Below are 14731 nucleotides of genomic sequence, written 5' to 3' on the forward strand. Positions count from 1 at the left end.
ACACGGGAAATTCGTATGCCTGGACGTTGCTGGACATTACCAAGGCAACGAAAGTTCCTTTTTCTTATTTACTTTTTCGTTGTAAAATTACGTATAACAGTAATATTTTAGCGGCCACCGTTGCACGTCTTTTCTTCTCCTGAAAACTCCTGCAACGACAAAAGCGCAGTTGTTGAACTTGTAGTGCAGCGAACGCAGAAAGAGCGAGAGGAAATTCATTAAAAAATATCTTTATATACGTACTAGTAAGAGAAGAATCGCCTTCGTTCAACAACATGTCAACAGCGACTGCATTTGTCGTCATTTCCGGTTACAAAAAACCGAACAGCTTTGCCTGCGGTTATTTTCGTAAATCTGCTTGCGTATTGCATGAGGTAAGCTTTCCTGATACGAGTACATGGCATATTACATTCTTGAACATTGCAAATGACAAGTTACAAATGCTAGCGGCGTAAGGTACACCAGTTCCATGAGCAGTAAAAGCGTTTATCGGTACTCATTCCATGCTTTTAACTAGTAGTAAGAGTTGATGTTGCATTGCCGAGAAGGCGAGGCGAGACGTTACGACGCACGACGTTACGCGTTCCAGATAGACGGGGGACATTTACTGAGTGGGGACATTTCCTAAATAATCCCAATGGGAAATTACTTGTATTGCTGTATACAATACGCAGTGACGGCTGCAGTGTTTTTATGCAGAACAACAGCCGTATCGAACGAAAACGATGAAGTGTTTATTACGGAAGGCAAGTGCTATCATTCTTGTAAAAAAAGCCGTTGCAGGTCTTTTGGCATTATATATAACATTATTAGTGTTCAACTGCAGCACTCAAACTCCATTAACGGAGATAACTTCTCCTGCTTTTAGAATACCATGTAATTTTGAAATTTGTTTTGCATGCCTGTTAAGCGCTTCCATTGTGAAGTGTTGATAAAATAGCACTATTAAGTACAAGATCTATACTACGCGCGGCGCCCCATAGTTTTGAGATCTCTATAACCATAAAACTTCTGGAAAAACGGACAACGCCATCAGATCCGTAATAGTTCAGAAGTGGCCGGCATGTGTTTTTTTTTATGAAAATATCGAGCCGGCATCAAGCCGGCATCAAGACCAGATTGATCCAACCCATCTTAAAGGTCACCTTGAAACTTAGAAATATTTGCCTAGATACAATACAAAATACCAATTGACATAATTATCACACTAATTAAACCGAAAAATAAATAAGTTATTGTACTTATTCAAACACTCGCGTTATTCAAACATTGCTGCCGGTGTTGCCGAGCTCGAAACAAGTTTAAAATTAACCGATATAAAATGTAAAAATATCAAATATAAAATCAATACGAAAAATCACTGGACGAGTGAGTGACCGAAACACTATCACCGACCACTGAGCGGAATCTCTAGATGAGTGGGTGACCGAGCTACCACCACTGACCAGTAAGAAAAATCACTAGACAAGTGAGTGACCGAAACACCATTACTGCCCACTGAGCGGAATTTCTAGGTGAGTGAGTCATCGAGCGGGCTTTGCTCTGCTCACCTATAAAGGGCTCTGTGCACTGGACAGTAGTTGTAGCAGGGTCACATCCTCACCTAGCGATTTTTCTCCTTACCTAGCGATATTTCTTACTGGACAGGTTGAGCTCGGTCAGTCACTCACCTAGTGATTGAGTGCGTCAAAAAATCGCTAGGTGAGTACGTGACCGAGCTACCACCACTGTCCAGTGCCCAGAACCCGTTAGGTGAAAGAGTACCGAGATACCACTACTGTCCAGTGCACAAACTCCGTTAAGTGATCTAGTGACCGAGCTACCACTACTGTCCAGTGCATAGATCCCGTTAGGAAGATGGGTGACCGAGCTACCAATACTGCCCAGCGCACAGAGACCGTTAGGTAGATGGGTGACCAAGCTACCAATACTGTCCAGTGCATAGATCCCGTTAGGTAGATGGATGACCGAGCTACCAATACTGTCCAGTGCATAGATCCCGTTAGGTAGATGGGTGACCGAGCTACCACTACTGTCCAGTGCACGAACTCCGTTAAGTGATCTAGTGACCGAGGTACCACTACTGTCCAGTGCACGAACTCCGTTAAGTGATCTAGTACCGAGGTACCACTACTGTCCAGCGCAGAAACTCCGTTAAGTGATCTAGTGACCGAGTTACCAGTACTGTCCTATGCATAGATCCCGTTAGGTAGGTGGATGACCAAGCTACCAATACTGTCCAGTGCATAGATCCCGTTAGGTAGATGGGTGACCGAGCTACCACTACTGTCCAGTGCACGAACTCCGTTAAGTGATCTAGTGACCGAGGTACCACTACTGTCCAGTGCACGAACTCCGTTAAGTGATCTAGTACCGAGGTACCACTACTGTCCAGCGCAGAAACTCCGTTAAGTGATCTAGTGACCGAGTTACCAGTACTGTCCTTTGCATAGATCCCGTTAGGTAGGTGGGTGACCGAGCTACCAAAGCTATCCAGTGCACAGAGCCCGTTAGGTAGATGGGTGACCGAGCTGCCGATACTGTCCAGTGCATAGATCCCGTTAGGTAGATGGATGACCGAGCTACCAATACTGTCCAGTGCATAGATCCCGTTAGGTAGATGGGTGACCGAGCTACCAATACTGTCCAGTGCACAGAGCCCGTTAGGTGAACGTATGACCAAACTGCAATTTTACTGAGCAAAATAGAGCAGGGCCTGCTTTAAGTTCTTAATGGGTGACCTATCTAGCACCACTGTCCAGTCTTAGCGTCCTTTTAGTTTGTAATGTGATATTCTCGTGGGTGATTAGATTCGGATGGTTTTTCGCTAAGAAAATTTAACAAAAAATGATCTGTAAAGTCAAAGTAATTGCGTTCGACTGCACGAAACCAAAACATCCATTTTTTTTATAAAATTTTTGTTATCGGGCTCTTCAGATTTATCCGTTCTAAGTTAACAATCCGCAAACCGGCCAAGGAGTTTAGAACCCAAGAAACGCGGAGGCGAAGCCGAGGCTGTTTCTTGTAATACAATATTTCTGGAGTTGCGTTGGTTACAGAGTGTTAAATGCATAAGCAACGACCTTAAGTGTATCACGCAAACATTGCGGAATGTGATTTTGCAGAAAATTATTAAAGCATTCTGTCGGCAGATTTGTTCTATACACCACTCAATGTTTCGGACGCCAATGCCATGGCGGAAGCCGGCGCGAAATTGTGGCCGAACCGCACCGGCATCCCGTATCTTTTCAGCAATGATTTTGGTGAGCATACCAGTGAGGGTGTTATAATGCATATGTATTACAGTATTTCTAAAATGTTTATGTTGTAATAAACCGACGGAGCAAATTGCGATCGGCGCTGCAAAAACCAGATTCGTCTAAAATTTGCCACAGATCATAGCAGATTAACGGAAACTGCTCTTCAGTCTTGGATTTCCAGTTTTCTTGCTATTTTCACAAGATTTCCACTAATAGTGCGAGCACTGGGTCGGAGCTCGTGAGTAGTGTACTGTATTACAACATGATAATCGTTACTATCGTACCTAATATTGAGGTCCCCAACTTGATGGGTAATGGTACAAGTAACGTATTGCAGTGCACATGCAGCGACCCGGCAACTGCAGTACTAATTACCGACATTCAGTTTGTAAAAACCGATCACCTTTTAATTCTTCTTGCCACGTTGTGTTCTGCAGATGATTCGGATAAGAAAGTTGTGCTGAAAGCTCTTAGACAAATGGAGAAGAAGACAAAAGAATGCATTCTGTTCAAAGAAAGGACTGACGAAAGGGATTACCTATATTTTGCGCTAACTGATGACGGCGAGTGTGTGAACATTGGGCAATAACTTAAAGAACTGTCGTAAAACTAATAAACCGATGTGCCATGCTTCGCAAAAAGACCAAGAAAATCTTGCGTATAAGCGCTTGCCTGCTCTCTGCTGTTTCAGATGCCGATTTTTACCCGGGCCGGGGCGATTGTACGGGGGACAAGAAATCGCATTGGGAGGAAAAAACTACTCGTCATTATTCAGGCGTTGTTTCAGTACATCTGATATTCAGCAACTCGTAATGCGTTCTTTGGGTTTTGATTGGGAGCACCTACGTCCCGACCGTGACTGTTACGTTGATATCATACCAACCAGCATCGCCGCAGAAGATGACTATAATTCGGATTTCCAAATCAATTCAACAATCTACACTTTTGGGACCAAGTATGACTACCATTCCGTCTTACACTTTCCTGCATTCTACGACGCCATATCGCGCAAAAGCCCTTCCATTGTGCCGAAGCAAGGGCTGATTGTTAGGATGGGACAAAGCGGCCTGAGTCCGACAGATATTGCGCGAATCAAAATCGCCTACAAGTGTCCGCTGAAAATCCACCCGGCTGCTAAAACAAAGAAAACTCAGGAAGATTTTCCAAAGTTTTCGATGGAGCAAATGACGGAGGATGAGTGCGGTGCGCAGTTTAACCGCTACTGCAAACCGTACGTTGCCACAACCGCAGACTGCGCAGACTGGAACCACTTCCAGATTGAATGCCAGTCGAATGTATCGGTGGCGGTACTGGAACATATGGCGCTGGAAATGGCAGACCCTCCACTGAAGCCAGTGTCTGTTTATGTCAGTGAAGAAGTCATAGCTAAATATTCGTTCTCACCGGTACAAATTCAGGTCGTTATGTTATTCCTGCGCTCATGTGCCACAAATCGCGTGACGTCCAGGCTGGTCCAATTGAATTTTACCAATCTACTGAACTTAGAATTTTCCCGCTGTAACCGCTTGACTATCGAGAAGGGGGACTTTGAAACAACACGGCACCTACGAATAATATTGTTTTACCGGAGTACGATTGATAGCCTAGAACCGGGTACGTTTACGGACTTGCCGCATCTCGAGATAGTGTCCTTGGAATCACAGTTTAGGATTCATAAAACCTATAATTTTGATCCACCGTTCCGGAATTTTTTGCGCCGTTTGCATTGTGACTGCGAGTTTGCTTGGTATCGATCGTGGTGGCGAAACAACAAAAAGTTGCGGGCGAAAGTCGAAACCGGCCAACTGTACTCTTTTGAAGCACGATACACAAACACAAGGCTTGAAAACGATGAGTACACTTACGAGGATGTCTATCATCCCATTAACTGTAACGCGGATCCGTTCCCTCTCGGTCCTGAGTGGATCAGCTATTACACTCAGGCTGAATACTCCATTAATGAGCCAAACTGTACCGATGCCGCTACTAACGGGACCTTAAATGAAGTAACGTCCAAATCGTTGCAAGCAACAACATCTGCCTAAAATTATTATCCGCGCACTGCTACTTTGCCTTTCGAAACGGCAGAAATAGCAATCGATTAGCCTTGAACAGCAAGTAGAGTAGCAGACCACCTCAAACGAATTTGCGCAGCGAGAGAATTTTTTCTTCGAAATGTAGATTTAAATTATAAACTGCGAAAAATGTCATTTTTTTCATGTTTTCATTTGGTCAAATTCTGTTCGTTGTTAGTAGTCCGTCGTTGTGCTATACTCTTTTTTACGCTCTTTGACATTGTTGAATCGTGAAAAGCGGCTTTTTCTGAAAATCTACAACTTTGTCAAAATCATCTTCTGCCAGTTGCTGGTAAATCAGATAAAGTATACTGCATATGGCTGCACATATATATACGAACTGATATATATAGTATACGAACCGAAATTGTCATTTGGCAGCTGAATGCCCTCCCTGCACCTAACCTGCGTACATTTTTGCGTGACGAAGAAGTCAGAGTTGGCGTTGCACTCCGTTTTGGGTTGAACGTGGTTGAACAGCACGCCTGCGTAAATTGTGGAAGTCGTGTAGAAGTAAATGACCACCATGGATTGTCTTGTGCAAGCAGTAAGTAAGGGCAGATGGTCGCGCCACGTCGAGCTGAACAACGAAACCAAACTTGGCTTGGAAATCGCAGGCTATCCTTGCCAAAGCGAGCCGCTTGGGCTGTCAGACAAACATGGTAAACGGCCTGACGGTATGACTCTAATTCCTGTGCGCGACGGTAAAGCAGTGGTGTGGGACACAACGTGCTGGGACACTGTGGCCGTGTCTCATATACGAGCTAGCTCTATGAAAGCCGGAAGTGTTGTACAGCTAGCTGAGGACAGTAAACGCCGGAAGTATGATTTTGTCGAGGAATGGGATACCTTTTCTATCCTCTGGTGGTTGAAACGTTTGGGACATTCGGTACGGCTTTCGCAGAGCTGATCCGCTTCGCCGGCCGGAAGATTACGGGAGAACCTCGATCGACGGCCTTTTTAAGACAGCGTTTAAGTCTAGCAGTGGTTAGAGGAAATGCAGCAGCCGTCTTGGGCACTTTGAATAGACATCCTAAGGTTCCCGTGATACTAACGATTTCGGGTGTTTTTTTAACGTTTAAAATTTGATAATTTTAATTAGTGTAAATCTGCGCAAGCGTACTGACATTTGATTACACTCTGGCAGATTACAGCACTCCAAAAGAAACGTTCTGTAGAAGAATTACGTTAATTCAAGCCGTCGCGTTGTTGTCCGTCGCGAGAGAATGACCAAGTTAAAACAATGGCATTAGTTTTCTTCATTGACTTGCACTGGTTCGACTGAGCCAGCGCTGTTGCAGTACACATAATAATGATAATATACTGCCAGCCGCCTGACACACATCTCAACTCAAAACTTGTTGCAGCAATGATTTCGGGCGTTTTGCCTTTAATCAGCACTACATGTATTTATTGCACGATGTTACATAACTAGCTTAGTCATGTACCGCCGTTAACCTATGGTCATATATGTTTTCTCCTATGGTCATGCACCTATGGTCATGTGTTCGTTTGTCCTATGGTCATAGTCCATGTTTTGCCTTTCTCATGCCCTTGTGAGCCAGATGTACTGACAATGAGTGATTGTCTGATATTAGGTCGACTCCCTTGATGTTCTGTTATTTCCGGCTTAGGTCGTTATATAAGCCTATGTTTACTTGTTATTTGTTAGTTCTTAGCTGAGTATTATTAAAGTGGCTAAAACCCGATATTCATTACGCCTTACGGGTAGTGTAAGCGTATCATTTGGTGCCGAAAACCTTTTGATACCGTTACCTTTAGTACGTTCGTTTCGTGGTGGTAGTCTTATGTCAGTAAAGGGGGAGATTGACTCCCTGGGCAACTTATTTTCTGACGACGAAGATAAACCGGTTGTGGACGACTTGCCGACTGTGGAGACTACGATGTCGAAGCCGGACGTATCAGGTGGACGGCAGGCTCCGGCATTCTCTGTGAATGCCCGAGAGTTGGCGGACGCGATGGGATCGCTAGCCGTGGCGACGGACGTGCGACCGCCGGTGTTCACCGGGAAAGCCGGTGAGAACGTTGCGCAGTGGGTTCGTAGGTTCCGGACGGTTGCGCAGGCGTTGGAGTGGGACGATGCGAAGCAACTGACGCAAGTCCCTGTGTACTTGACTAGCCACGCGGGTCAGTGGTACAACAATGTGTCGGAGGACGGGATGAAGCCCTACACGACGTGGAAGGCCTTCAAGGACGCCCTCCTGGCACGCTTCCTCACGGAAGATTGGAAGTTGCAGTTGAAGCTGAAGATTAGTCAACGTAAGTTACAAAAGAACGAATCCGTTGAAAACTATTATAACGACATGGTTGACCTATGTTACGAATACGACACCAAAATGGACGATTTGGATGTCCTGCTGAAGCTGCGGAACGGACTTTACCCGGAGATCGACAAGATGCTAGTCACCTCCGCAGCCAAGACGCCTCAGGGATTCTTCGCGGACCTGCAGAAGGCGGCGCAGTCCTTGCGGCGAGAGGAGCAAGCCAACCAGCGACAGCAGGCGGCGGATCAGCGTGCCAACAACCATTTCCGTCGAAGTGGCGGTAAGCCAGAATTTCATTCTAAGTTAACCGCTGCTGATTCCAACCACAGCGACGCATCGAAACCGGCACGCACCGGAAACGCATTGACCACACCACGTAAAGATAAGTCCTGCTGGAACTGCGGATCAACGGATCACTTGCTTCGGGATTGTCCGAAGCGGGCAAAGGATGCCAAGGGAGCTGCGCCGAGGGCGGGACTCCGGATGATGCGCGGAAGCGCATTGGACCGCACAGGCACGGACGACCAGACACTGGAAGCGGCAGCCACGCTGGCCGCTATGTCCGGGGCGGATGCCGGCTGTGCGGCGTATGGGGCAACGGCGTGTGGGTATGTGTACCGTATGATAGACGGATACCCGGTTGCGTTGTTAGCAGGTACGTGTCCTGGCTGTATTGAATCCACGCCATTCCGAAGCCGACCTTTGGACACAACTGCGGCGCATGAGCTGCGCGTGTACCAGGCCGAAATGGAGGACAAAGGTCAGTCATCGGATGATTCTAGCGATACCATCAGCATTTATGCCGACTCAGTCTGTGAACCGCGCAATCGGCGTGGATCAGCTGACAGCACTGCTACAGTTAACGGAGATGCACGGCATGCAAGCACGCAAACGGACGCCGGCATACAAACGGTCAGTACAGTCAGTGTCGGTGTGCAAGCTAATAATTTACTGCTAGTCAAAGCGGAGGATGCAGATGAATTGATCGATGTGGATGTCCAATTTCATTGCGGTAAGACGTTGCGTCCGCTTCGGGACGGTGATTTGTTACCATACAAGTATGAGATTGGCAAGGACTCCTTCGGATTGTGGGAAAAGATTCCACGAAAGCGCCCTCTGTACACGATGATGCGTACGTCTGGCGATGGGTGCGAAGGTCGTCACGCTGTGCTCGGAACGCACATGTGCGTGGATGTGACCTTGAACGGACAGGCTGCACGTGCCTTGGTGGACACTGGTGCCAACCTCTCCGTTGTGAATCGAGGCTTCCTGGAGCGGAAGCTGGATGTCATGTCGGATCCACTGATGATGCCGGTGGAACTGGGTGATGGGAGTACGATCCGTACAACGGGTAAGATCGTACTCGATGTTGCGGTAGCAAACCAGAAGCTGCCGGTGGCTTTTTGTGTTTTTGACAATGTCAGCAACGAGGGATACGAGTGCGTGCTGGAATGCAACTTCCTGCGCCAACCCGGCTGGCTGGTGGATGTGTGCAATGCGACGCTCTTGTACGTGGGACAGGATGGTACCACGGTCACGCATGGAGGATGTGGTGACACGGTGGTGACGGATACCTGCGGCCACGCCCGGGAGGCGGTCATGATGCCGGCGGCGGCCCTGTGCGCCCGGATGACCGCGGATCAGGAATCCATGCTGACGACGCCACGAGTGAATCAGCTTATGAAGTATGGCGATCCGGATGTACCGGAGGATGAGCTGGCAATGTGGGAGTACGATTGGCCACGCCGTCCCGTTTCGGATTTTGACATTGGAAACGCTGATACAACCGACGGGGTGAGTCGGATAACTAAGTTGATTGAGAAGTACGGTGACCTTTTTCATACTGAGGGCTGTAAAATGGGTCAGGCTAAGGTAGAGCCGTTCCGTATTGACCTGATGCCGGGTACGAAGCCGAAGTTTCGGAATCAGTACCGGTATGCACCGCCGGAAGTCGCGGAGATTAACCGGCAAATTAGCGCAATGATTGACAAGGGGGTGATTAGACCGTCCCGCAGCGACTGTTCTAGTCCCATTGTCTTAGCGCGAAAGGATCATGGGCGCAGCTGGCGCTTGTGCAATGACGTCAGGGGTGTTAACAGTATAACGATTTTTGATAAGCACCCTCTGCCGCGTGTGGACGATTGTTTGCAGGCGTTGTCTGGCAAACGGTATATCTCCACGTTGGACTTGGTTTCCGGCTACTGGCAGATGCCATTAGCGGAGGAGTCGAAGCCGTTGACAGCCTTCCAGTCGCCAATGGGGTTCTACGAGTACGAGGAACTGTGCTTTGGGCTCAAGAACGCTCCATCGTACTTCCAGCGTACCATGACAACAATCGTGGGGGACCTCATCGTGCGGGGCGTCGTTGCGGTCTACTTGGATGATGTGATCATCGCGACGTCTACATTGGAGGAGCATGAAGAAGTATTGGAGGCGCTGTTTTCTCGATGTCGGGAGATCGAGTTAATGTTCAAACCGAAGAAGTGTCACTTTCTAAAAGCGACAGTCAACGTACTGGGATTCACGGTAACGCGGGAAGGCGTGGTGGCCGACCCTGAAAAGGTACGTGCCATTACAGATTTTCCGGTTCCCGCAAATCTTAAAGCCGTACGTGCGTTTCTCGGTCTAACCGGGTATTACCGGTGCTTCATCAAAGACTATGCGGCGCTGGCCTGTCCGCTGTACGAGCTGACGAAGAAGGACGTGCCGTTCGTCTGGGAGCAGCTGCAGGAGGGGGCATTCGAGGCGTTGAAGAACCGTCTCGTCTCGTCGTTGGTGCTTGGACACTTTGACGTATCGCGACCGGTGGAGATCCACCCGGACGCCAGTGAATACGCCATCGGAGTGGTCATTCTGCAGCAGGATTGCGACGGTGTCTTGCGTGTGCTGGCTTATGGGAGCCGCCGCTTGAACGCCGCGGAGCGGAACTACAGCACCACGGAGCGGGAGTGTTTGGGTATCGTCTGGACCGCAGATAAGTTTCGCTACTATCTGTTAGGTCGTGTTGTGACGGTCATCACTGACCACCATAGTTTGTGTTGGTTGGTGAACATTCAGTCTCCCAGTGGTCGCTTGGTCCGTTGGGCACTTCAACTCCAGGAGTTCGACCTGGTGATTCGACACAAGAGCGGAGCGAAGCATGCCGATGGAGACTGTCTGTCTCGGTACCCACCGGCTACGGAAACCGGTGTGCTGGCGGTGATGGCGGTACGTGAGGAGACGGGCCCCACCACGCAAGCAATGTTGGATGCACAGTCCAATGACCCTTGGATTCAGGAGGTGATGGAGCAGATGGACTCGGTCAAGAGCGTTCAGAAGGTGTACGCCGTGAAGGGACGGGTTGCTCTATCGCGAGTGGAAGAGTCAAGGTGAAAAACATTTACTGCTAGCCGTTCCGAAAGCGTTACGTTTTGAGGTACTGGCGTTCTGCCACGATGACCCGATGGGAGGACATCTCGGTTTTGCCCGGACCTGGGACCGAGTGCGGAAGCGGTTCTTCTGGCCTCAAGCGATCAACTTTACGGAGCAGTATGTGGCGTCTTGTGCACCGTGCCAGGCGCGGAACCGGTTGACGACGAAGGCGGCCGGACCGATCCAGTCGTTCTGTCCGGAGCGGCCGTTCGAGATGCTCGCCATGGACTTTCTGGGGCCGTTGCCCAGATCCAAGCGTGGAAACCAATACATTCTGGTAGTGACTGACCTTTTCACTAAATATGTATTGGCAGGCGCATTTCCGGTCCAAAGTGCGATGACGGTGGCGAAATTCTTGGTTTTTGAAGTGTTTCTGCAGCATTTGTTTCCCTTGAGGATCTTGAGCGATCAGGGGACACGGTTTGTCAACCAGCTGACCAGTGACCTTTACAAGGTACTGGAGGTGAAGCGTGTTACGACGAGCGGATATATGCCGCAAACCAACGGATCATGCGAGAGGTACAACCAAACGCTTGCGCATATGATGTCGAAGTTCATAGACGCTGAACAGCGCACCTGGGACGAGGTGCTGCCGTTTGTGGTGTTTGCGACAAACACCAGCAAGCATGACACCACGAAAGAGTCGCCATTCAAGTTACTGTACGGGTGGGAGCCGACGCTGCCGGTCGACATCGCGTTCCCGACAGTAGCGGCTGCGTTCGTGTATGATGTCGGAGAGCGGATGGAGGCGCTTCACGCGAAGGCGAATGCGCGCATTGAGGGGAAGCAGAACTACCTCTACGCTCACGACGATCACCCGGAAGTGACGTACAAAGACGGGGATTACGTTTTGGTGTTCAACCCTGCTGGAAAGCGCGGTAAGGCGACCAAGTTACTGAGTCGTTTTTATGGGCCCTACCGAGTGCTTAGGCAAACGTCGCCCGTGAATTACGAAGTGGAAACTTGCGGGATCCGGAAGCGAAGGAACGTTTTCGTTACCCACGTGTCAAAGATGAAGTTGTTCAAGGATCGCAACGATATGTTCGTTGACTCCGAGGATGTGGACGGCGAAGGATGGATTCCTGTCGCGCGTCCCAAGCAACCGGCGGACCGCGACGAGGGCACGGACACGGTAGCGGAAGAGGAGCCGTCTACCACCCTGATGGGCGCCCCTGAAATGGCGGCCCCTGTGGTGCCAGCGGTACAGGCCCCTGTGGGGACTGAGGTAGTGACAACGGCGGAGGCGGAGATGCTCGCGCCGGTGACTCGGGAAAACTCGGAAACGGAACAGCGGCGTTCGGGTCGTGAGCGCAGGGCACCGGACCGGTATGACCCATGCTCTTACAAGCACTTTTACGGCTTGCTGCTGTTGGTGTTGTTGTTTATGCAATTAAGTCGCAGCACTGGAGGTGGCTGTCTGCGACTGCTCTTCACCACGACATGTCGGTGTCGTCAGTTTTGAGCGCTACGAGCAATGCCGGACCAACATGTCGTCCGTCAAGTTCACCCCGGTCAAGTATGACATCTATACAGAAGATAAAGCCCGGACCGTGTTCAAAGGCTTCAGCTGTCGGGCCTGGGAGGAGACCTTGCACATCGAGGAAGGATTTCTGGGCTGGAGGGACACGACGAAGTCCTCGAAGGAGAAGCCGTTAGCAGCGGGAGACTGTTGGGTCATGGCTAACACGTTCAAATGCGGTGTGAATTCGATGGTAAAGCGTGGTAGTGTCTTGTCTTTTACAGCAGAGCCGAAGGGCGACGGAGCCTGGTACTCTACAAAGACGTACACTACATACAACTGTGAGCTCGAGGAGTTGACCTTGGAACAGGAGTGCAAAACGTGCCCAATTATGAGTATCGTCGGTGAGGTAGCGACGGATCGCACCGTAGGCTACGCGATTCTGGCACACCGGACCGTGGTATGGAACGACATTTCGCAAACGCAGAGACCGTGCGAGACGGCTCGGCTGACCAGGCGAGTCGGTCAATTGTATAACGATACAAACGGTGTGATGAGAATCCGCGATACTGCCCGGCAAATGGATTTTGTTCTAGGCGCAATGGCGCGCTTGTGCGGACAGACCGGAACGGAGGCATTCCGTGTTGTCGGTGAAACGAGTATGCTGCTGGGGGTGCTGACGCGTGCGGAGAAGATCCTGTTCCAGGATTTCAACTACACCGCCGGAAGCAGTGCCTCGGGAGGGGGAGGCAAAGATTCGGCATTTAGAGGCAAAAGGAACTTGCTGGGGTTCGCGGGTGGGACACATCCCGGATTTCCGTCGGGATCATCGCGCACCATAATGCCGTTGCCTGTGACAGTGGCTACTACAACTGTCGGAAGAAAGACGCCGGAGGCGGAAGGCGCAACCACTGAACCTCCGATGACGCTACAACAGTATCTACCAGAACATCTGCAATGGATTATGGACTCGGTGGTGGAGCAGGAGAACCACCTTGCGGAAGCTGTTAACGCCGTCGACTGTCGGATAAGTAGACTTAAAATCGAAAATCTTCATTCACTGTCGAAAGTGAGCGGGATTTTGGCTGCGCGTGCTATGCACTTTACAGAGTGTCAGAGCTTGGAGCGCTTCGGGAGCATGGGAATTTTGCGGCAGTGCCGACCGTTTAACCTGACGTTCGAAGCGCAGAACACCGTCTACTGCGGCGTACAACCTCGTTCAGGAAACTTCACGATTTCTCGCGACGGATTCACGGCGATTAAGTGGCAAGAGTGTTACTGGCAATCGCATACGGTGAACTTCCGTGGGATTCCTCACGTCTGGAGAGACGGAGATTGGCGACCAGTGCAGCCGGTGCAGTATGCTGACCGACAGCTGTTACTCGCGCCTTTCCAGGAGACTGTTGACCTTTCTGGGGCTTTGCTGGAAGCAGCCGCCGAGAAGGAGCATGCGATGACGTTCCAATTGCTAGGCCAGTTGGCCGGGGCAATGGAACATAACGGAGTAGAGAACGTGGAATCGTTCGTCCAGAACGTACAGCAGTCAGCAAGTGTACCTGACCTAATGTCTAAGATACGTTGGTTCAAAACGATGTTCTGGTCGATCACTACGGTTGTAGTGCTAGTGCTGATTGTGCTGGTCATATTTCAGTGTCGTGGACCGATAGCTGGATGCGGAAAGCGGATTTCGAATCGCTTGGCGGAACGGAGACATCGACGTTCGACTGTGGTAGCGGAACCGGTAACTTACGTCAGCGCTCCTGAGGATCCCGGATATGAAGCGATTAACCCACCGGACAAGGAGGAGGGACGGATTTTCATCCCGCTACACCGTACGAATTACGGGACTTGACGTCTTGAGAGACCTGCGACGTCTGGGAAGGGGGCAATGTTACATAACTAGCTTAGTCATGTACCGCCGTTAACCTATGGTCATATATGTTTTCTCCTATGGTCATGCACCTATGGTCATGTGTTCGTTTGTCCTATGGTCATAGTCCATGTTTTGCCTTTCTCATGCCCTTGTGAGCCAGATGTACTGACAATGAGTGATTGTCTGATATTAGGTCGACTCCCTTGATGTTCTGTTATTTCAGGCTTAGGTCGTTATATAAGCCTATGTTTACTTGTTATTTGTTAGTTCTTAGCTGAGTATTATTAAAGTGGCTAAAACCCGATATTCATTACGCCTTACGGATAGTGTAAGCGTATCAACGATATTTCTTTATCGTACAATTCCTT

General features: G+C 49.5%; 2 protein-coding genes across 5 annotated transcripts; both read left to right on the top strand.

Annotated features, from left to right (window-relative positions):
• The first annotated feature begins 426 nt into the window (after positions 1-426).
• LOC129589602 (uncharacterized) lies at positions 427-5645 on the top strand. The gene is made up of 4 exons (XM_055484415.1): positions 427-746; positions 3153-3263; positions 3698-3827; positions 3952-5645. The coding sequence occupies exons 1-4, from the start codon at positions 638-640 to the stop codon at positions 5303-5305; spliced, it is 1704 nt and encodes a 567-aa protein (XP_055340390.1). The 5' UTR covers positions 427-637; the 3' UTR covers positions 5306-5645.
• Positions 5646-6761: 1116 nt separating this feature from the next.
• On the top strand, positions 6762-14667 carry LOC129589596 (uncharacterized). Of its 4 annotated transcripts, none has more exons than XM_055484403.1 (2): positions 6762-10182; positions 14142-14667. In XM_055484403.1, the coding sequence occupies exons 1-2, from the start codon at positions 7144-7146 to the stop codon at positions 14340-14342; spliced, it is 3240 nt and encodes a 1079-aa protein (XP_055340378.1). In that variant the 5' UTR covers positions 6762-7143; the 3' UTR covers positions 14343-14667. The 4 variants fall into 4 exon arrangements, with proteins under 4 accessions (XP_055340378.1, XP_055340376.1, XP_055340377.1 ...); XM_055484401.1 differs by lacking the exon at positions 14142-14667 and having other exon boundaries at positions 6762-9414; positions 9772-10997; XM_055484402.1 differs by lacking the exon at positions 14142-14667 and having other exon boundaries at positions 6762-7084; positions 7510-10997.
• Positions 14668-14731: the final 64 nt, after the last annotated feature.

This window comes from Paramacrobiotus metropolitanus, unplaced genomic scaffold (genome assembly GCF_019649055.1).
Source record: "Paramacrobiotus metropolitanus isolate TYO unplaced genomic scaffold, Prichtersi_v1.0 Parri_scaffold0000036, whole genome shotgun sequence".
Lineage (NCBI taxonomy): Eukaryota > Metazoa > Tardigrada > Eutardigrada > Parachela > Macrobiotidae > Paramacrobiotus > Paramacrobiotus metropolitanus.